This window comes from Macaca thibetana, chromosome 4 (assembly GCF_024542745.1).
Source record: "Macaca thibetana thibetana isolate TM-01 chromosome 4, ASM2454274v1, whole genome shotgun sequence".
In the NCBI taxonomy this organism is placed as follows: Eukaryota; Metazoa; Chordata; class Mammalia; order Primates; family Cercopithecidae; genus Macaca; species Macaca thibetana.
This window is the reverse complement of record NC_065581.1, coordinates 61,590,710-61,613,111: the sequence shown is the minus strand read 5'-3', so window position 1 is coordinate 61,613,111 and position 22,402 is coordinate 61,590,710. Positions and strand designations below refer to the sequence as shown.

Genomic DNA, 22,402 nt, shown 5'->3' with positions numbered 1-22,402 from the left:
CAGGTTCTTCAGTTTTGGGACGTGGACTGGCTCTCCTTGCTCTTCAGCTTGCACACAGCCTACTATGGGACCTTGTGATCATTTAAGTTAGTACTTTATAAACTACCATATATATATATATATATATATATATATATGGTACTATACACATACATACATATATATGGTACTATACATATACATATATATGCACACATATATATATGGTACTATATATCCTACTAGTTCTGTTCCTCTAGAGAACCCTAACTCATACACTGTTTGAAGGGACTGAACAAACGTCAGAACCAGAGTCAGATATAACAGGCATGTTGAAAGTATCAGGTCAGGAATTTTTAAAAACTATGATTAACATGCTGAAGGCTTCAGTGGAAAAAAGTTGACAATATGCAAAGGCAGGCAGTAATGTAAGCAGAGAGATGAAAATTCTAAGAAATAAAAAGGAATGTTAGAGACCAAAAATACTATAACAAAAATGAAAGATTCCATTATGGGCTCAGTAGACTGGGCATTGCTGAGAAAAGAATCTTTGAGCTTGAGGATATGTCAATAGAAAATCCTAAAACTGAAAAACAAAGAAAAAAAAACAAAGACTGAGAAAAAAGAACAGAATACCCAAGAACTGTGAGACAACTACAAAAGGTGTAACACATACGTAATGAGAATATAAGAAACAGGAGAGAATGGAAAAAAGAAATATTTGAAGCAATAATGGCTGAGTTTCCTCAAATTAATGTTGGACATCAAATCACAAACACAGGAAGCTCAAAGAACACCAAGCAGGATAAACGCCAAAACACACACACACACACACACAAAACAACTACATGAAGTTACATTGTATGCAAAATGCAGAAAATAAAAGACAAAAAAAATTCTGAGAAGCCAGAGGAAAAAACACCTTCCCTGTGGAGGAGCAAAGAATTGCATTTGACTTCTCAGACACCATGCAAACAAAAACAGAATGGAATGAAATATTTAAAGTGTTGAGAAAAAAACACTACCTATAATTTTGTATCTGCAAAATTATTCTTCAAAAGATCTGTTCATATTTTTTCTATTTTATCTGCAAAATTATTCTTCAAAAGATTTTTTTCAGGCAAGCAAAAATTGAGGACATTTGTTGCCAGGGAGTACTTTGAAAGTACTTAAATTAGTTCTAAATTAGTTATATTGCAAACTCTAGTGCAACCACTAAAAAAGTTTTTTTTTTTTTTAAAGTTCAATCGATGTACTAAGAAATGAAAGAAAATGAAATCATATGAAATACTCCATTAAAACCACAAATGGCATAAAAATATAGAAGACAAACATAGGAACAAAGAACAAAGGCAACAAATAGAAAACACTAACAAATATGGTAGCTGTTAATCCAATTATATAAATAATTACTTTAATCATCAATAGTCCAAATATACCAACAAAAGACAGATTCTCAGAATGTATCAAAAACAAGACCCAACTATATGTTGTCTAAAAGAAGCCCACTTCAAATATGAAGACACATATAGATTAAAAGTAAGGAGATGGAGACAGATATACCAGGCTAACACTAATCAAATGAAAGCTGGAGTAGCTATATTCATTGTAGATAAAGCAGACTTCGAAGCAAGAAAAGTTAATAAACTGTGGTAGATTCAGACAGTGGAATATTATGCAGTGCTAAAAAGAAATGAGCTATCATGTCATGAAAGAACGTGGAGGAATTTAAATGTTATTAAATGGAAGAAGTCAATCTGAAAAGTCTACCTATTGTACAAATTCAACTGGCTGGCATTATGGGAAAGGCAAAACTATAGCAAGAGTGAAAAGATTAGGAGTTGCCAGGGGATGAGAGAGAGGGAGGGATGAATAGGCTGAACAGAAGACTTTTAGGGTGTGAAAATATTCTATGTGATACTACAATGATAGATACGTCTTTTTTCCATTCTCTCCTTTTTCTTATATTCTCATTACGTATGTGTTACACCTTTTGTAGTTGTCTCACAGTTCTTGGGTATTCTGTTCTTTTTTCTCAGTCTTTGTTTTTTTTCTTTGTTTTTAAGTTTTAGGATTTTCTATTGACATATCCTCAATGATAGATATTGTTAAAACCCATAGAATGTACAATACCAAGAGTGAACTCTAATGTAAACTGTAGACGTTGAGTGATAATGATGTTTCAATATAGGTTCATGAATTGTAACAAACATACCTCTGGGCGACATGTCATTAGTGGAGAAGGTTGTGCATGTGTGGGAACAGGGAGTATATGCAAACTCTGTACTTTTCTCTCTAGTTTTTTGTGAGCCTAATACACTAGTAAATAAAGTTTATTAATTTTTTAAAAACAGAGATAATAGTGCTGTTGAGAGTATTGCCTGGCACATAGTGATGTTCAATAAAAGCTAACCAGTACTAAGATGTAGATTCTGATGATTCTGCTTTCTCACACTTTCAATTTTCTTTCCTCTTACTCCTCCTTCTCCTTCTCATCCTCTTCCCCTGCTCTCTTTCATCTTCTCTTTCCCTGTCCCTTCTTCCTCATTCATTTATCTCCTTATTTCTCAGTGTCTGCCTCAGAAACATAAAATTATCTGTACTAGTTGAACTGAATATGATGCTGTTCATACTTTACTCCCAAGACACACAAATAGTAGTCAATGTGTACAGCTTATAAAGAGAATTGACTTTTTTAAAAGACTATTGATGGTCATGATTACCAAAATAAGATGTTGTAACAGTTTTAAGACTGAACAGGATTAGTGGGAATGCTGCAAAATAACAAGTTTGGAAACTACTGTATATTTCTTTAGGAAAAAAAAAAAGCTTGCCAGAAGAGAGAGATTATGAGTTTTGCCCAGAACATCTTCATTTTCATAGAGACATTACCATCTTTTGAAAGAGTAAAAAGTGGCTGACTTCTAAGCTCTTTTAAAATCCAGAGGCTTTGAACTGACTACTATAGTAAGACACCCCTTAGAGGTCCAACAAAGTAAACTGCTATCACTAAATTCAGTTCATCCCCATATTCAAGGCATCTACAACCTGAGGCAAGATTTTAGCTAATGACTAAAGCAGTAAAATAGAAAATGAGAGTGATTTCTTATTTCCTTCTCTGTATTTACTTGGGTCCATCCTTGCTAAACAGTTTTGTGCTTGCTAGCTATTGCACATGTACACACACACACACACACACACACACATTCTCCTTCCTAGTACCAGCTAATTCTCCTTCCTGATAATTCTCCCTCCATCAGATTTCACTGTAATAGGCCTTCTTATTTCCTGCCTTCCTGATCTCTCCTTCTCCATCTCCTCTTTATCACAGCAATTCAAAATATATTCTTATTTTTACCCAACTTGTTATCGGATTCCTAGAAGGCTATCATTCCATCTTTGTGGTTAGCTTTTCAGCTTTAATGTCCAGCTCTCATTTCTTCCATTTTTGTAACCAGCTACTGATTATTTCTACATAAATACCCAACAAAATTAAAATGTACATACTGGTTCCATTACTCTCCCACTGCTCTTCATTCTGGGTTTCCCATTTTCATTTCTGTCTCTATCATTATCCAGGTCACTCAGACTTTAAAACTTTGCTGTTTCACCTTGAGATCTCACTTCACCTTAACCCACAACATACTCATTGCCAAGTCCTGTCTCTGCTAGCTCAGAAAGTCTTTCCAATCTCTTCCCTCTTTTTTGCTATTACCCCCATTCTTAATTTGATCTCGACTTCCTCTCATCTGTACTATTGTTAAAGCTTTTTAAAAAACACTTCTTGTTCTTCCTAATTCAAGCTGCTTGTACATTGCTGAGAGCTTAGTGTTACTGATGTGCAATTCTAATTTTGCTGCTTCCCTGCTCATAGATGTTTAATGTTCCTGACTGCAGAATGAAAGTCAATTTCTTTATTCTGGCACACCAGCCATCTATGATCCTCCTCCTACCTCTCTTTCCAGCTCTATTTCCTGTTAGTCTCCACACAGTTTGTGCTCCTGGCCAGCTGAACTTCAGACTTTTCTCAATGTACATTCCAGGTTACTCCATTGCTCCCCTTGCTCATGTTCTTGCCTCTTTCCCCTGGTATGAGCAGCTAATTATATGCTGCCTGAAGTAGTTAATTGACTAATTCCCCAATTAGAGTGGAAATTCATTGAATTAAGGGTGTACTTCTAGTGTATCTCCGATCCTCCCTTACACTTTGAGCAAAGTTCATTTGAAATATTTTTATAATGAATAAGTGTTTGTTTCCTTATTTCATAATATCTTCTGGCTTTTTCATGATGGAATTCATGTCAATTTATAACATTTTTCTTTTGCTGGTAAGTTATTTATCTAGTTTACAATTCTTCCATAGATGGAATTCATGTCAATTTATAACATTTTTCTTTTGCTGGTAAGTTATTTATCTAGTTTACAATTCTTCCATAGATGGAATTCATGTCAATTTATAACATTTTTCTTTTGCTGGTAAGGTATTTATCTAGTTTACAATTCTTCCATTGAGTGGGTAGGAAAGATTTTCCTCCCATAACCACCATCTTGCAGCATATTCTTCCTCTAGAATTTTGATTCAAACCATCTTGTCCAGGCTTTAAACTGTTTCTATTGTAAAGGCATCATGTGGGGCATCTTTTTCCTCTGCCTATCATATTCCCTTTCTTCTACACCATGTTTCAAATGTTGTCTGTTAAGTAAGGATTTTTTTTATTATTATTACATGTGAATGTTCTGCCCTCTACTAAGCTAGAAAGTTGTAAGTTGGGAAAAAAATCACTACAGATATTTGAAGTCCATGACAAAAAGATATGTTTGTATTTCTGAAAGATATGTTGATGACTAAAAAAAGAACTTACCATTAATTATGTGGATCCATGTAATAAATATCAAGTTATATTACAATATGCAACTATTATTTTACTTTGGTAATGTCACTTTTACAATCAAAATAATCATGATCATCAAAATATGAATCAAATATGCAAGAATTTTTGAAATATTTTAAAAATCATTATGTAAAACTTTAGATTTTTCTTTGCTTATAATCTATCCTAAAATAAAAAATACTAAATCCATTTTGATACAAATACTTGATGTCATAATTATATTTTGAAAAATATTCTCTTCATTCAACTGCAGTTTATCACAAGCAGCGGGTATTTTTAAATGGTCTGGAGTATTTGACATAATCAAGATTTTCTGATTGGCAGCTTAATCATCTTGGTTTTGCCTTATGGGAAGGGTTTCTTTTTATTATTTAAGATACTCTTATGAATTAATGTTGTCAATATTCATCATTTTAATAGTCGGAAAAGTCTGCCAAAATGCATTCTTGAAATGATAGCTATTGACTTTTCAAAAATTTACTTTTCAAAAAATCTTCTAAGCTTTTTCTTAAGTGTGTTTCAATATTTTTCTGGCAAATTTCTATGTATTTTACCCACACTTTGAAATACTTAGCAACTTAATATTATATTTAAAAGTCATTATTTCAAAAACATAAAGAATATTGTGCTACACATTCAATTCTTTAAATTATCAACAAATGGCATAGACCAGGGGTTCCTAGCCCCTGGGCCACGGTATCAGTCTGGAGTGTTAGGAACAGGGCCACACAGCAGGAGGACAGTGGTGATTGATCCATAGAAGCTTCATCGGTATTTACAGCTACTCCCCATCACTCTCATTACCTCCTGAGCTCCACCCCCTGTCAGATAAGCAGTGGCATTAGATTCTCCTAGGAGGACAAACCCTATCGGGAACTGCGCATATGAAGGATCTAGGTTGCGCGCTCCCTATGACAATCTAATACATCACCACCAGATGGAACCATCTAGTTGCAGGAAAACAAGCTCAGGGCTCCCACTGATTCTATGTTATGGTGAGTTATATAATTATTTCATTATATATCACAATTTAATAATAATAGAAGTAAAGTACACAACAAACGTAATGAGCTTGAATCATCCCAAAACCATTCCCCCACCCCACCCCAGTCTTCGCAGAATGTCTTCCATGAAACCAGTCTCTGGTGCCAAAACAACTGGGGACTAGACTATTAGAGTATTACTCTACATTTTTCATATTTGTAGAGACATAACCGATAAACATAAGAAACAAAATCATCTTTTCTTGTTGTCAAGTTTGTGGTTTCTGTTTTGTTCTGGTATTTTATTTTTTGTTTTTGTTCTGGGGTTTTTATCTCATTTTGTTTTGCTTTTATGTGCATACATGCATGATGAATATACATGAATAAGAAATAATGAATAAATCATTATTTATTCTATAAGTTATTAGACTTTTTATTCGTCTATCCTCTTAAGGAAACTTTTCCTGTTTGGTCTCCAGGCAAGTCTAATTGAGACAGATGATGCTGTTACTTGGGTTTCAAATAATTTACACAATCTTAAAAATATAGCACTGGGCTTCTACTTTTGACAGTTGGCACAGAAGATAGTCTGAAAGCCTTCCCACTAAAAATCGATTAAAATTTTGGACAAAATAAAATAAACATTCTTTTGAATTTGTAGTTGAGTTCAGAATGTCATTCCCACAGTTCCAAAATAAGGGAATGCAGTAAGAGCCAAAAAACTGAGAGGAATCCCTTTTTAAAAGTATGATAGACAGTGATACCCACAACATTTGCTGGTTTTAGCTACTTAAGATACAGGGTTTTAAGGCCAGTGTGAGACACATAAAAAAAGATCTTTGTGCCTGAACAAAATCAAGAGTTGAACCTGAAAACTCCTAATAAATGAAGTTTAGAACTCCAAGGAACTTCAGATTCAATGACAATTAGCAGATGGAGGAGGGGGAGTGCCTAACAGCAAACAAAAGCAACAAGAAAACTACTGGTGCTCAGCCATGTTAGGTAGAGTTGGGTAAGTAACCACCCCCTACCCTAAGAATTCTTTAATGACCCTTCACCCTTCTCTAATATAAGTTCAGGGTTCTAATGCACTCTACAAATGTGGTTGAAGAAGTTCTCAACTAGAAATTAATATACAAAGTGCCACTATGAAAGTGTCAGGATATTTGGAGAAGCAAATGTAAGTTTACTTTTGCAAATTCTACAAATTAGGTTACTATTGATTCTTACCAATAAATATCAATCAAAAACAACCACATAATAAAAAAGGGAATACTAGCTAAAACAGATGAGCTCCCCAAGCAAAATGCTGTGGAAAAAAAAATAAACAGCAGCATTATATTCTGAAGGATTTTGGCTATGAGATTCATTAAACTCAAAAATAAAATTAATATATGTCAAATACTCAGGAAAATGCCATAGGTAATTGAAAAACAAGCAGGACAAAAGAAAAACTATCACAAAATTCCAGGCAATGTAATAAAATACATCACTGAAATGTTAAAAGGTGAATTAAATAGCAGATTAGATATAGCTAAGAAAAGAATTAAAGAACAGGAAGTTAGGTCTGAATAATGTAGCAGAGAGAGACAAAGCAAATATGCAAGATAAGTTAAAAATGACTGACAGAAAGTGTAGTATATTTATTCTAGCATATATATAATTATTTTAAAGCAAAAGCAAAATAATATCTTCAAATTTCACAGAGAAACTAAATATCAGTCTAGAAGTATCTGCACAGGTAAACCTTCATTAGACAATAAGGTCCAAATAAATATATCCTCAGAAAAACAACAAACTGAGAGGGTTTAGCATCTTGAAAAGGAAGTTTTTCAGAATAAGAAAAACTATTTCAGAATTACAGTCTCAAATAATCGAAAAGGAAAAGATTATCCATATAAAACAATAATTTAAATATATTTCTTGAGTTGAAACAAAATCATATAGAAAAAGATACAATGTTTTTCAAATTCTCTGTGATGTTATTCTTAGTGTGCCAGTTGTCCTCAGCATGCTCTTTTATGGTTGTAGTTAACTCACCAGCTAGCAGTAACTTGTTCTGTTTGGAAAGGGATATTTTAGGTGAAAGGAATGTTCTAGCTGAAAGGACCCATAAAGCTTTCCTGTCAGCCTCCTTAATTTTCATGAGATTTATCCTCCATGCTTAAGTACTCACGTATTTTATTAAGGCATCTAGATACTGTCTATTTCTGTGTCCGATCACCAGATATTATCAGCAAGATATCATCAACATGGTAGATCAAACAGAATGCTTGGCAAACCAGTTCCTCATAGATTGAATTGTGATACAGTGTTGGAGAGTTGATACAAACTTGAGACAAGACTGTGAAGGTATAATTTTATCCTTGCTAGGCAAAGGCAAACTAATTCTAAAGTTCCCCTCTTTTCAGAATAGAAAAAAAAAAAAAAAAAAAAAACGGCTTTGCTGAATATTTACATACTAGGTAAAGAAAACATTATTCATTTGGTTTAATAAAGTGATCACATCTGAAACGGGGGCTTATATTGTAACTGTGCTTAATTAAGCTTACTACTTACTAATTACTATTCATTGTCATTCTCAAACACTCATTTCCAAAGACTTTCCATACTAGCCATACCAAAGGGGAAAAAATGGGCCTAAAATATGAATTACTATGCCTGTATTTTCAAATCTTAATATGACATTGAATTCAATGATAATTTTAGTGACAGTTGTTTCATTGGAATGATGAGGACAGAAGATAAATTAGAAGGATTGAGGCATTAGAATATCTCACTGTGGCCTTATGTGTTCTCTAATTTTCTGTGTGCTAATTTCTATAATTACCAATGACTTTATAATTTGTCTTGCATAAAGATATTAAGAATAATGAATGTAACAATAATGTGTATACCCACTACCTAGTATAAGAAATAAAACATTACGGGAGGACGTGGTGGCTCACGCCTGCAATCCCAGCACTTTGGGAGGCCGAGGTGAGTGGATCACGAGGTCAGGAGTTCGAGACCAGCCTGACTGACATAGTGAAACCCCGCATCTCTACTAAAAATACAAAAAGTTAGCTGGGCATGGTGGCACGTGCCTGTAGTCCCAGCTACCTGGGAGGCTGAGGCAGGAGAATTACTTGAATCCCCCGGAGGCAGAGGTTGCAGTGAGCCAAGATGGCGCCACTGCACTCCAGTCTGGATGACAGAGTAAGACTTCATCTCAAAAAAAAAAAAGGAAAAAAATATTGCTAACACATTTGAAGCCTTTGCATAACCCTACCACCACCTCCAGAATAAACAGTACCCTGAATTATCTTTATCATTCATGTGTTTATTTGTATTCTTACTATATATCACTAATATAGTTATTTTTTCTAAAAATTTATGTAAATAACATGTATGTATTGTTTTGCAGCTTGCTCCTTTTGCTCAATATGCTCTAGAAATTTATCCATAATATAAATTGATCCGTTTATATTTGTAGAAGTTATTTCACTGCTCCATAGTATGCTTTTCTATACCTGTATCATAATTTATACTTTCGATAACCTATTAATGGAAATTTAGTCTTTTTCTCTTATTTTATAGTACAAAATATACTATTCTGGATATTCTTACATATGCTTCCTTGAGTACATTTGCAAGAGATCTAGAAATATCTAGGAAAACAATTGATTGAGAGTGTATGTACTTCTTAATTATTACTGGATACTGCCAAATAGTTTTCCAAGGTGTTGTACAAAATGTTTACTGGACCCAGTAATGTGTAACAGTTTCGACTAATTCACATCTTCACCAACTCCTGCAATTACGAGATTTTTACCAGTCTGAAAGATATAAAATTATGATACCTAATAGTGATTGAAATTTGTATTTTCCTAGTATTCATGAGGTAGAGTATTCTTTAACACATTTCACTTTTTATAACATTTTTTGCCAAAATGTCTCTTTTTGTGATTTCTCCAATTCTTTGTGTTCTGGTTTTCATTATTACCAATGACTTACTAATTATCATTTTCTTCCATATTCTCCTCCTTCCATTAGCATGGCTGTAGGATACAATATGATAATCATAACAATGTCAGTATCCCAAGCTGTATTAAAATGACATATTTTAAGAATAAATTAGCATCTAGTTTCAATCACATGGTCATGTTTAAATGGCATGTGTCATATTCTCAGTGCCTGATCCACCCAGCCATGATGGGAAGAAGTCTGGGGACCACCATCAAAGTAGAGGGCTGGGTCATAGCATGCAGCAGTTTAATTGTAGCTTCGCTTGTGAAGTTCTGCATGCCCTTTCTTAGTAAAACTTTGCAAACATATTTTGCAAAATATTACCCATGAACCCTCAATAAAAAAACAGAACAGAGTGGAACACTTTTAATTAAAGCATCACAGCAGCCCAGACCCTTGCTGGCTTTCTCTGTCTCCGGGAAAGGTTAAACTGAGGATGAGGGAAGAAATTTTAGAACAATAGAGATAAAATAAGGACATAACCATTGATAAAGTATTCATTAAAAGTATTATATTCTATATATAAATCAACGGCAATGTGTCTGAAGACTTCTCTGAAAGGGATAAATGTTTTCAAAACATAAAATTACTGAAATGATTTAAGAGGAAATAAAGACCAACAAACTTTAAGCATATTAATGGAATCATTAATGTATGTTGTTAATTACAATATTACAAATTTATTAATTTCAAAATTAATGAATGTTCAAAGTGCAGAGTAGTAGAGTATGGCTATCATATGGGGTAATTAGGGAATCAGGCAGTCTTGGAAGATGAGTTAAGAATAGTCTTCTATGCCAAACTTAAAGGTTACTGCTACTATTTGCTGCCAATGAAGGACCAGGGAAGACTCTTTAAACAGAATAATAAATTCAAATTTGTGTTTAAATATCATAAATTTCACAGTAATTAACAAAGGAGATATGAAAGTAATGAAGACAAGTTAGGAAGTATTCAAACAGTACAGGCAGAAGATGATAGCATTACAAGTGAAGAGGAACCATTTGAATTAAATAACATAAAATATAAAATGAATGATGTGAGTAGGAGGATGGGATGAGGAACAAAGGAAGAAGTTTGGATAACTATGATAACATTGTTATTTGAATAACTTGGTAGATGGAAATTCTAAAATCAAATGCAAGACAGAAATTAGAGGCATGTTTTTTCAGCCATCAAACATTGAGTATTTGCCAAAAATGTGTTATTTTCTGGGGACACACAAAACAAAATTAAGCCATTCTGCCTGCATTTAAGGAACTCACAGCTGTCACATGGTGAGTCATACCAAAAAAAAAAATGGGCTATGCAGTTGAATAAGAGCTGCAATAGAAGTATATATTTGTGTTGATAACAAGAAAGGTGTTATCAATTCGATATTGAAAAAAATTACATTTCAAAGAAGAAAAATAATAAAATAGGTTTAAATATTTTGAGTTTAGGTTACCTATATTTTTCCAAGTGAATCTGTCCATTAAGCAGATGAATGTGTTAGGTCAGGTGCTATCTGTGTTAAAGATTAAAATCTGACAGTTTTCAGAAATTAGAAAGTAGCTAAAGTTATAGAAACAAATGAGATCACTCAGGGAGAATTTCTAAACTAGAAAAGAAGATTTAAGAATAGACTAGAGAGAGAACGGTAGCTATTATGACCAAGTACAGTGAGAAATATTGATAGTTTTTCATACCTTTCTTGTCCTTGTTTTATTTTTCCTGCATTGAAGATATTGTTGGTGTGCTAAACAATGTTTTATTTAATAAGAGAAAGGAAGTGGGGTCAGAGCTTTGGGGCCTCAGATTTTTGACAGTATCAAATAGCAAATCATGATGATCAACTGTTCTTTAACAGAGAAATCAGGGATGAAAAAGTAATGCTAGATTGGACGTGACAGTGAAGGATGAGAAAGACTATTCTAAAACATTGTTTCCTTGTGCATTGCTTTGGTCAGATGTAGAGCAGTTCTTTTCATGCTTTAAATGAAGGAATGAAGTGGGTACAATCAAAAGGAGAAATGTTAATTCTGTTGCTTTTTAGAAGTTCTTTTCTGTAGTGGAAAATAGATGTAGCACAAATAACAGCTGTACTAACAGCAACAATAGAGTAGTCAATAATTTTTATCAGTACTTAACAAATTTATCAGTGTTTATGGATTAATAGAAATGTGAATGTCTAATGTGAAGAAATTATTCAAGTAAAAGTAATAGTCTATGAAACTCAAGTCATCTAAATCTAATTTTTTAAATTATAAAATAAGCAAAAAATGTATAATGTGGTAAAAAAAGTTTAGTGGAATTTATATATACTATATTATAGTATATTCAGTATTATATTTACAGTATTTGTACTATATGTAAATATTTAAGATATTGATAGTCATAATCATAATCATTTTAATTATAGTCACTGAAAATTATAAATTGATTATTCTTATTTGTATATAGTATTTAAAATTTCATGCATCTTTAGATTTTACAATACTGTAATAATGTAGATAATTATAGTTTCTAAACTTTTAATATTATTAGTTAGATTCATTTTTTAAGAATGCTTCTTTGGGAAAGGAGATACATGAACTTATAAACTGGTGATATTCATTTAAATCACAGATTTTAATAAAATTAGACTCATAAATGGAAAATGCAGTATTTTAAAATTAAAATAATTGCATCATATCAGTCACCTTTTTTATAAACAGTCAGAGTTTGTATGATGTTCTTTCTGGGGAAGGTGAAAAACTACTCAACAAAAACATGTCAGTAGTATTAATTTTTAATTTCTATTGAGTAAATCAAATTTACTTCCATTATAGCAAAGAAATAGAAACAATATTCTGTTTCTTCTGCTACCAAGAAATACAATAAACTTGTATATGAATAATTTTTGACCCATTGTATTTGTAGCTTTATGTGTATTAGTGTGTCAGACTCTGAGATTAGCTCATAGAAGGCCTTTATAGAAGGCTAAGGGGATTTGTGCTGTAGACAAAAGAGCACCATTTCTATTCAGAATCAATAACTTTTATTCTGCTAAGTTGTATTGTGTTCGGGGTAAAGATACTCATCTCTTTTGTGTTTTCTTTATAATATTCTGTTGTACTCTCTTGGATAAAATTTCAATGAGTTGTTATTGATAGTGGCCCTGATTCATACTATAGAACTATGCTTGGTAAAAAAAATAAAAATAAAAATAATAATCCATACTTTTAGCATAAGTTACCTCAAACTCACTACTGTGCTTTCGTAGCTTCCTTTGCCAATTTGAGATGGTGTTTTTTTTTTTTTTTTTTTTTTTTTTTTTTTTTTGAGACGGAGTCTTGCTCTGTCGCCCAGGCTGGAGTACAGTGGCCGGATCTCAGCTCACTGCAAGCTCCGCCTCCCGGGTTTACACCATTCTCCTGCCTCAGCCTCCCGAGTAGCTGGAACTACAGGCGCCCGCCACCTCGCCTGGCTAGTTTTTTGTATTTTTTTTTTTTAGTAGAGACGGGGTTTCACCGTGTTAGCCAGGATGGTCTCGATCTCCTGACCTCGTGATCCGCCCGTCTCGGCCTCCCAAAGTGCTGGGATTACAGGCTTGAGCCACCGCGCCCGGCCGGTGTTTTTTTCTTTAAACATAATTTAGGAACTTAAAAGATTCTCCTTCTTGATTTATTAGATGTTTCCATGACTCAGAATTAACTTTATTTTGTGAATCATATCAAAGTTAATATAATTAGTTTGATAAATCTATATGATCTTTTAAGACATTCAAACATTGCAGAGTATATTTTAGATGTTATTTTGTAATCAGAACCCAGTAACTCAATACTATATAACATATTTTGTAAGATGTTTAATATGTTTCATATAAAGACCTTGTTGGTTTTTTTATTTATAATTGGAAGAGAAATAAATGTGGAGTGTGTTCAAATAGCATTGCCTGAAGAGGCTTTTGGAAGCAGCAGGAAAACACTCTGCCTAACCCCAATTAGTCTTGTTTTCCATATTCAGGGCAGTTCTGTTTTTCAACATATCCACTAAACATGGTGATAATGAAAATTAATATGGTTAGAAAGCAATTCAATAGCAAATGTTTATTGCTTATAATTGTTGTTTCCTGTCATAATTTTCATAAAACCTGTCAACACTGAAAAAAGGTTCAAAGAGTGTGTGAGCCAGAAAGTAGGCAGGTGCACCTGAATCATATAATAGATGTGCTCCTGCAAAGCAACATGGAAGTCATTTTTTAGCAAATTGAATTATATTTTTATTGCACTTTGTGAGTTCATTGCTTCTCAGAATAAGTAAAACCTAATTATAAAATCAAGTAATTTAATTCATACATAAACCCATATATAAAGACTATCCTTTCTCAAACATTTTCTGGTAGACTTATCAATAGTGTGAAAAGCCCTAACAACAAGAAAAATGCTGGAATCTCATCATTACCTTTCTCATCTCATTTTATTTATAAAAATATTTTCTGATTTTTGTTTTCAAACTACCACAGATGACCACTTTAGTTGCATTTGTGTAAGAATATAGCATTTGCCTAACATGTGCAAAATTGGACATGCCATAGGGGGATCAAAGGTGGATCAAACACAGATCTTTTCTTCGGAGAATGTATAGTATAGGAGGATAGAGGAGATAGGCTTATGGACTTTCCTTTTTATCTAGTCTTACATCTCACATTAGTTTCAATGCTCCTGCTGACAGCAAATGTCAGGAAAAATGGTCAATGTACCATGACACATTTGTCCAGGACCTCCCCAAAACATCTACAACTCCTAACTTGGAGTTTCCTTCTGTGAAGCTAAAATTTAAGCTTCATTAGGGTAATCTTTATATATTTGCTCAACACTGTATTCCTTGATGAGTTCTTGGGATGTAGTAGTCACTTGATAGATGTTTGTTGAATGCGTTGAATTCATTAGTGACTTCCAGTAGGATAGGCAAAAATAACATGAAGAAACAGTGTCTAAAACCATATCTATGGTAGAATCAACAGATATGCAACATCCAAATAGTTTCCAAGTTATATGCTAAGGATCCTACTTATTTACAAGCCAAGTCCATCTCTTTGTAAACTTAACCATTTTCCTTTACTAATGGCATCCAAATTAATATCCAAACTTCATCTAGTGTCCAGCTAGCTATACTGCATCTTAACTTGATTGGCATATGGCTTTTCTTCTTATATCATTAAAAATTGATGCATGTGCAGTTCAGCATCTGCAAAGCTTCTGTTCCATCAGTGACATTCCAACTATGTTATAATCTTTTCTGGTCACAAGAAAGGAAACTTACCTCCTTAACTCATATTTTCCCCAGTGTCTTCTTAGAATTCACACGCTTAGTACATTCTGTTTCTAACAATTAAAGTCACTTCACTGCCTTCATCCAAATTATTAGGTTTACTATATTACCAATTCTATAGTTATGCCAACAATTGTAACGTAGGATAAAAAACAATATGTAGACTAAAAAAAAGCTGTGGATACAATGCTTTGAGGAGTTCAAATTTGGGAGAATATTCAAATAGGCCTTGAATTAAGGGAGAAAGTTTATACCTAGGATTTGAGGAAGGATGTTCCACAAAGATAGAACAATGTGAACACAAGTAGAGCAACAAAAGAAAGTTGGTTCAACCTTACCAGGAGATATGTATGTGTAGAAGCACTAGAAAGTAAGACCACGGAGGGCCTGGCTTACTTGATAATTATACTGCAGTCACTGAAGTTTTTGACCAAAGGCCTGAGGTAATTATGATTGAATAAAATTGACATGGCAGCAATGACAACTAATAGACACTGTAGGAAGGAAAGCAAGTTAGAAAGAAGCCACTGAAACAATTTAGTTGAAACAATGAGAACTTAAACAAGGGTTGTGGTAGCAGAAGGAAAGATACAAGGTCTGATCTAAGCAAGAAGTGTCAGGATCTAGAAACTAGTTTGGGAAGAGATGAGTAGATAATGATGCTGAGTTTCTAAGCTTGGAACACTAAGTACTGTGAGTTAGAAACTGAAGGAGCAGCAGATGTACAAAAGTCAGAAATGATTAGAGGACTCAAGACAGAGGACAGAGCCTTGGAAATGTGTGTTTTAAAGTCGTTAAAGGAACAGTCTGCAAAAGGTAGGTAAGAAGACAGCCAAAGTACGGAACAGTGTCATGAAAGACAAGGAAAGAGAAAGTTTTAATAAAAATAAGGGCTTAGTATTATGGAGATTTCTAGGCATCAGTGTTCATAAGCACTGATGAAGGATTTGCCAACAAGGCTTTAATAACCTTTGAAAAGATTCAATAAAATGCAGAACGACGTAGGTAAATTTCAAAGAGTAAAAGATTGTGTATAGAGGCCAAGAAATGGTAACTTTTGTGATACCATATAACTTAAGTCAAGCAGTTTAATAATACATAAGTTGTATTGTTTATACCTGATTCTCACAAGTAATCTTCACAAGTTATAGGCATAAACAGGATGTTAAAAATAAACTTTCTTTTGCACAACAGGATATAACACTGTAAACAAATAAGGTGCCATACCTAAAAGCAAGATTTAACTAGAAAGTATTCTTGATTTAAAATGGGTTTGTATTTAGACGAGAGGATTTTAAGAGATAATTTTGAGAAAATGTTTTTGAAGAAGGCTGTCTTATGGACCTCACTCCCCACCCTCTTCCACCCATCGTATCTGACAATGTGTTTGGGGATAGCTACAGCTGGATCACTTGGAAAGTAGCACCATGGACTGTTGACCTATGGACTCATACATTGATAGCTGAGCTAAAGCAGCACTGTGTGTGTACGTGTGTGTGTGTGTCTGGAAGGAGAAGGAGGGGGAGAGAGAAAGACAGAGAAAGGGCTGGGTGGGATGGCTCGCGCCTATAATCCCAGCACTTTGGGAGGCCAAGGCAGGTGGATCACTTGAGGTCAGGAGTTCAAGACCAGTCTGGCCAACACAGCGAAACCCTGTCACTACTAAAAATACAAAAATTAGGCAAGCATGATGGTGTATGCCTGAAATCCCAGCTACTCAGGAGGCAGGAGTTGCAGTGAGCAGAGACTGCACCACCGTGTTCAAGCCTGTGCAAAAGAACAAGACTGTCTCAGAAATAAAAATAATAATTAAAAAAAAAAAACAGAGAGACAGAGCTTGGTTGGAAATTAACTATATCCCACATACAGTAGGACAGGAGATGATAGGGAATTTAAGAGTCTTTACCACGTACTAGATATGTACGCCTCAGGAAAAGCAACTGGCCTGAAAGTCATTTTATGTTCTTCCCAAATGCTCCTTGTTAAGTTACTAAGATGACCTTAACACTCTTCTTAGCTTAACTAAACTTTAGAAAGGATTCTTCCTGACTCTAGGTCCCTGGTCTCCCTTTTCTTGGAGCATTTACTTTAGAAAATTTTCCATATTAAATTATTTCTCTGTTACCTTTGAAACACAAATCTTTTAAATATCTTCTTGTCAGTTTTACCAGCCAGGAATTTCTTTCTTAAGGTTCTTGGAACCACTGTTCCCCTGAAATGTAATCGTAAAAGAAGACAGCACCCCATCTGTCCACCTCTAGGGGAGGGTATAAGACTAACTTCAATGGGTGCCTTGATCCCAGTTGTAAAACTATGTCCTGATACAAAGATAACAGAAAGTTTACTTATCCTTTGAGTAAAGCCAATTAGCAAACACGGATGGCCTGTATTCTCTCTCACTCCAGCTCTTAAAAACTCTCCCACCCTTTATTACAAAGGAGTTGAGTTCAGACTGAGTTCTAGCCTCTCCCTTACTGCAACAGCCTTGACAAAAGTCATCCTTGCCTATTCAACTTAATCCGTGCAGTGTTTACACTGACACAGGCAAGTCATTGTCAACAACAAGAGTTTGAAAAATCAGAGCAAGACCAAGATAGAAGTGACCAGCCAAAGAAGGCAGGGTATGACTGCAAATCCTAGGTGTGGCAGTTGACAAAGAGTTTCCAAAGATTGAATAAACGTTCATGAGTCTTAGTGTTACCAGATTTAGCAACTAAAAATACAGGATTCTTAAATTTAAATTTCAACTAAACAGCATTATTTTTAGTATATTTCATGTGATGTTTGAGACATACTAAAAATTTATGGGGGCTGGGCACAGTGGCTCACGTCTCTAATCCCAGCACTTTGGGAGACTGAGGCGGGTGGATCCCCTGAGGTCAGGGGTTCGAGAGTAGCCTGGCCAACATGGTGAAACCCCATCTCTACTAAAAATACAAAAATTAGCCGGGCATGGTGGCACATGCCTGTAATCCCAGCTATTCAGGAGGCTGAGGCAGAAGAATCGCTTGGAGCTGGGAGGTGGAGGTTGCAGTGAACCAAGATCGGGCCATTGCACTACAACCTGGGCAATAGAGCAAGACTGTCTCAAAAAAAAAAAAAAAAAAAAAAGGAAAAGAAAAGAAAGAAAACACAACAACAAAAAACTTATTTGTTATTTAACTGAGCATCCTGTATTTTATCTGGCATGCCTACCATGAAAGAAACAATCAGTTTCAAACATGTTCCCTTCCTAAAGAACAAGATGCCTGGTTACAACAGTACAATTGCCAGTTCTAACAGCTCTTCTTTACTGTGTCATCTTTCCTTTCCATCCCACCTTGCCTTCTCCCATTCAAAGCTGGAAGGGTCAGAAACAGCAGCTAATCTGAAGGAGAGGTGATAAAATGAGAAAAAGAACAGAAACCAGGGTTACTTCTGCCCCTCAAGGAAGACAGCAGGTGTCAGGCCACCTAGAGATAGGCTGGTGAAGGAGGATAGGAGAAATCATGTCTCTGACGGAAGATTTAAATGTTACTAAATTTCTTAGACTGGATATTAGCTTCTCACTCACTGTATGACTTAGAGAGATGGTAAGAATCATCAGAAATACTAAATGTCCATCCAGTGGCAGAGAAAACTCCCCCCATTGTGAGAAAGACAAAAAAGAAAGTTGGCTGGGCACGGTGGCTCACGTCTGTAATTCCAGCACTTTGGGAGGCCGAGGTGGGCAGATTGCTTGAACTCAGGACTTCAAGACCATCCTGGGCAACATGGTGAAACCCCATCTCTACTAAAAATGCAAGTTAGCCAGGCATGGTGGCACATGCCTGTAGTTCCAATTACTTCGGAAGCTGAGGCAGATGGATCACCTGAGCCTGAGAGGTTGAGGCTGAAGTGAGTCGAGATTGCTCCATTGCACTTCAGCTGGGCTGACAAAGTGAGACACCATCTCAAAAAAAAAAAAAAAAAAAAGGTTGCATTTTCAACATCCTATGTGTTGCACTTGTTCAATGTACCAATTATATTTTAATAGATGTGAATATAGATCTATATCAATGAAATGTTTCAAATTTTATGTGCATCAAGATTTTGTGAGATTAGTTATTTAAAATAAAAATAATTCTGTAAGTCTAAAACTAATAACCTTGCATATTATAGTAATACTACTTATAAAATACCTAAATATTATTGAAAAGCACTAAATATTAATGAACATTAATAAAACTCCTGAGTGTGACAGTTCTCTAACCTTTGTGTCACAATATTTTTCACTTTATTGGCATAATTACATCAAATAAAATTTATCAATTTTAAGTGTATAACTCGATATTTGATTGTTTGTAACCCAAAGGATAAATGCTTGAGGTGATGGATACTCCATTTACCCTGATGTGATTATTATACATTGTATTCCTGAATCAAAATATCTCATGAAACTCATAAATATATATACCTACAATGTGACCACAAAAATTAAAAATTAAAAAATGCAACCTTTGCATCACAAAATATCGCAAAAGAATCTGGTGAAGAACTATGATTTCACAATGCAAGTACACAGATTTTTTCAGACAATTTCAGGGTGTTTGTTACTTCTTAAAACCCATCCATGAACATCAGATTATAACTCTTATTCAGTCTTTTCCTCTATACTGGTAGTTAATTATTTGAGGCAATAAATATAAATTTATTATACTTCATATCTAAAGTTCTTAAAATTGGACCTAATGTTTTAAATATTAGTGTTACCTTTTTAAATGAATGCTAACTATAAATGCTAAGCTTTTATCTATTTGAGTAGCAATATAATGCTATCAGAACATATTAATACGATTTTCTTTTTTAGATGCAGGTTTATTTTTTCCATCTTTCAGTGGGAATTCCTATTTAGAACTGCCCTTTTTGAACTTTGTCCTGGAGAAGGAACATAACAGAACTGTTACCATCTACTTGACTATAAAAACAAACAGTTTAAATGGAACTATTCTTTACAGTGAGTATTAAATGTTTGACTTTTTATATGTCATGTTTCTTTCTCAAACGTTAATCTATTGAATCATTGATTTATTCATTTAAATATTGGGAGAGTACTTTTTCAGACCAGTGCATGAAGCATTACCAAAGATAAATTTTAGTTCTTTGTAATTTCTCTAAAAGTTTAATTTATGAGTCATTCAATGGAACGTGACTTACAAACAGGCTCTGAGCTGACAAGACAGAATTTAGCAAGCATATGAATTTGACAGCATATGGCTAAAGCAGTAAAACATAAATGCTGCAAATGTTTCAGAGTATATTTTTATGATATAAATCACTAAATATGAATTATATTCAATACTTGATAACTTGGGAAAAGGCATTCCAAAGCTGGGGTTCATTTCACAATCAAATAAATTCCTACCACTCTTTTAACATCTATTATCTTGATATAAGCTGTTTTCTTCAAGTAGTATTAACAGTATTTGCTTAAGGAAATGTCTTTATATCCAGAGTTCTCTGCAATATGCAATTTGCTCATAAAGGTCTCTATAAGCAGAATTTAATGGGCCTCTTCTCTGAATGAACATCACTAAGCTATATTAGCAGCAGTATTCAAAATTTGACAGTTGTTTTCTCTTTTGAAATAAATGCACAATCGTTTTAACAATTCCTCATATTGGAGGTGTAATGTCTTTAGTATGTTAACAGATTATCCCCTTTGGGGCAACTGATTTCCCAAATGATTTGCTCCTCTACTTTGAAACAGTTTGCTAAATTGATTCATCATTCTGTACTTTCTAAACAAAATATAAAAGGTTTTATTATTTGACAATGAGTAAAATGCCTAAAAGAAGCATTTGGGGAAGCCGGGTGAACTTAGTAGTTTTTAACATTAAATTAAACTAAGAATTTATGTTATATTTTAGAAAGAAAACAACTGGTCAGGGTAGGCCAGTATTATTTATTCCCCAGGAGCAGAGGCACCCATGTTTAAATGTTAGCTTAAGAGTGTCTGATTGATTTATGTTAAAAGAGAGAAGAAAATACAGAAAAAAACTTGTTTTTGTATACAAAATCTAAGTGCTGGTACATGCCCATGAAATTTGGAAGTAATAGCGCATTGCAGCGTAAAGAAAACAAGAACAGAACAAAAGACACAAACAGAATAATTGAAAGACACAAGGAAAAGTGATTTTCTGGCTTTGCAATTTTTTAAGTTATATAGAATTAGAAGGTGTTTTCTTGGGGAAAATGTATTTCTACCAACTAAAAACAGCTCATAGTTAAAGCAGCACCCAATCACTGGGAATTCTCCTGCTCTGGGTTCATGCTCCTGGCTCATGTCCATACCGACACTTGGATGTGTTATTTTTGAAGGCCAGAGAAATACAGGCCAAGCGTATATACACTCCATTCAAGTTTGTACTTTAATTTAAATCCAATAAAAGTCAAGCTGATGATGGTGCCATAGGATCATTTCTGCCTTCCTTACTCAATGACCTACAAAAACAATCAAACTAGAAATTATTAGTAAGAAAATAATGTCACTGTAATGATTATCCATTTCTGCCCTTATATAATTGTTATTGTTATAGTACCAGATTCATCAAATCTGTTTACTCTAGAGAGTTTTAGAGCCCATGAAGGGAGAAAATATTTTTGTTTGTAAAGCATTCTTTCTGTTCATTTGTAAGGTGGTAATTTAATCCTACACTGTTGGGAATACCTCAGCAGAATGTTTCCTGGGGTTGTTACTTTCTATCCTCTTAGATTTGTCAGCCTCATAAAAAGCCTCACAACAGATAAGCACAAAGATTTTTGCAATTCAGTTAGATACCGGTAATTTAAAAGGCGTGTCCCTTAACTTATGGGATAATTGCATTTGTTTTGAAATCAGTATATTATGTGTAGGAGCAATTAAAAGTAGTGAGAAAATTAAAACAGATGTTTCACTTCAAATTTTAGGTGTTGATTTTGTTTGAGTTGCTTTGTTTTTAATTTTGCCATTTTTTTTTACTCCTAGACATTTCAGTTCAACTCAATTCCATTTCACAAACATTTTTTGAACATTTGTATTTTATATCAAATCAAATATTTAAGGGACAAGTATAGAGAACTGTCAGGCTGGTAAACCACTGTCAGCTTTGAATTATATTCCTGGTTCAAAACTGCACATTTATTTTGTCTCAGTTTGCCTCACCAACTAATTGATGTTGAAAAGGAACAAAAGGAAGATAAAACTTGAATCCTTATGGGTTACAGTAAAAATCCTTAGAAAGGATA

The 22,402-nt window shown here is 34.1% G+C and overlaps 1 protein-coding gene across 1 annotated transcript in view; it reads left to right on the top strand.

Annotated features, from left to right (window-relative positions):
* LOC126953399 (protein eyes shut homolog) overlaps nt 1-22,402 on the top strand; it is a 230,126-nt gene that overhangs the window by 122,049 nt on the left and 85,675 nt on the right. Inside the window, exon 2 of the mRNA XM_050788853.1 lies at nt 19,986-20,132. Coding sequence (XP_050644810.1) covers nt 19,986-20,132 — 147 coding nt within the window. The remainder of the gene's footprint in view (nt 1-19,985; nt 20,133-22,402) is intronic.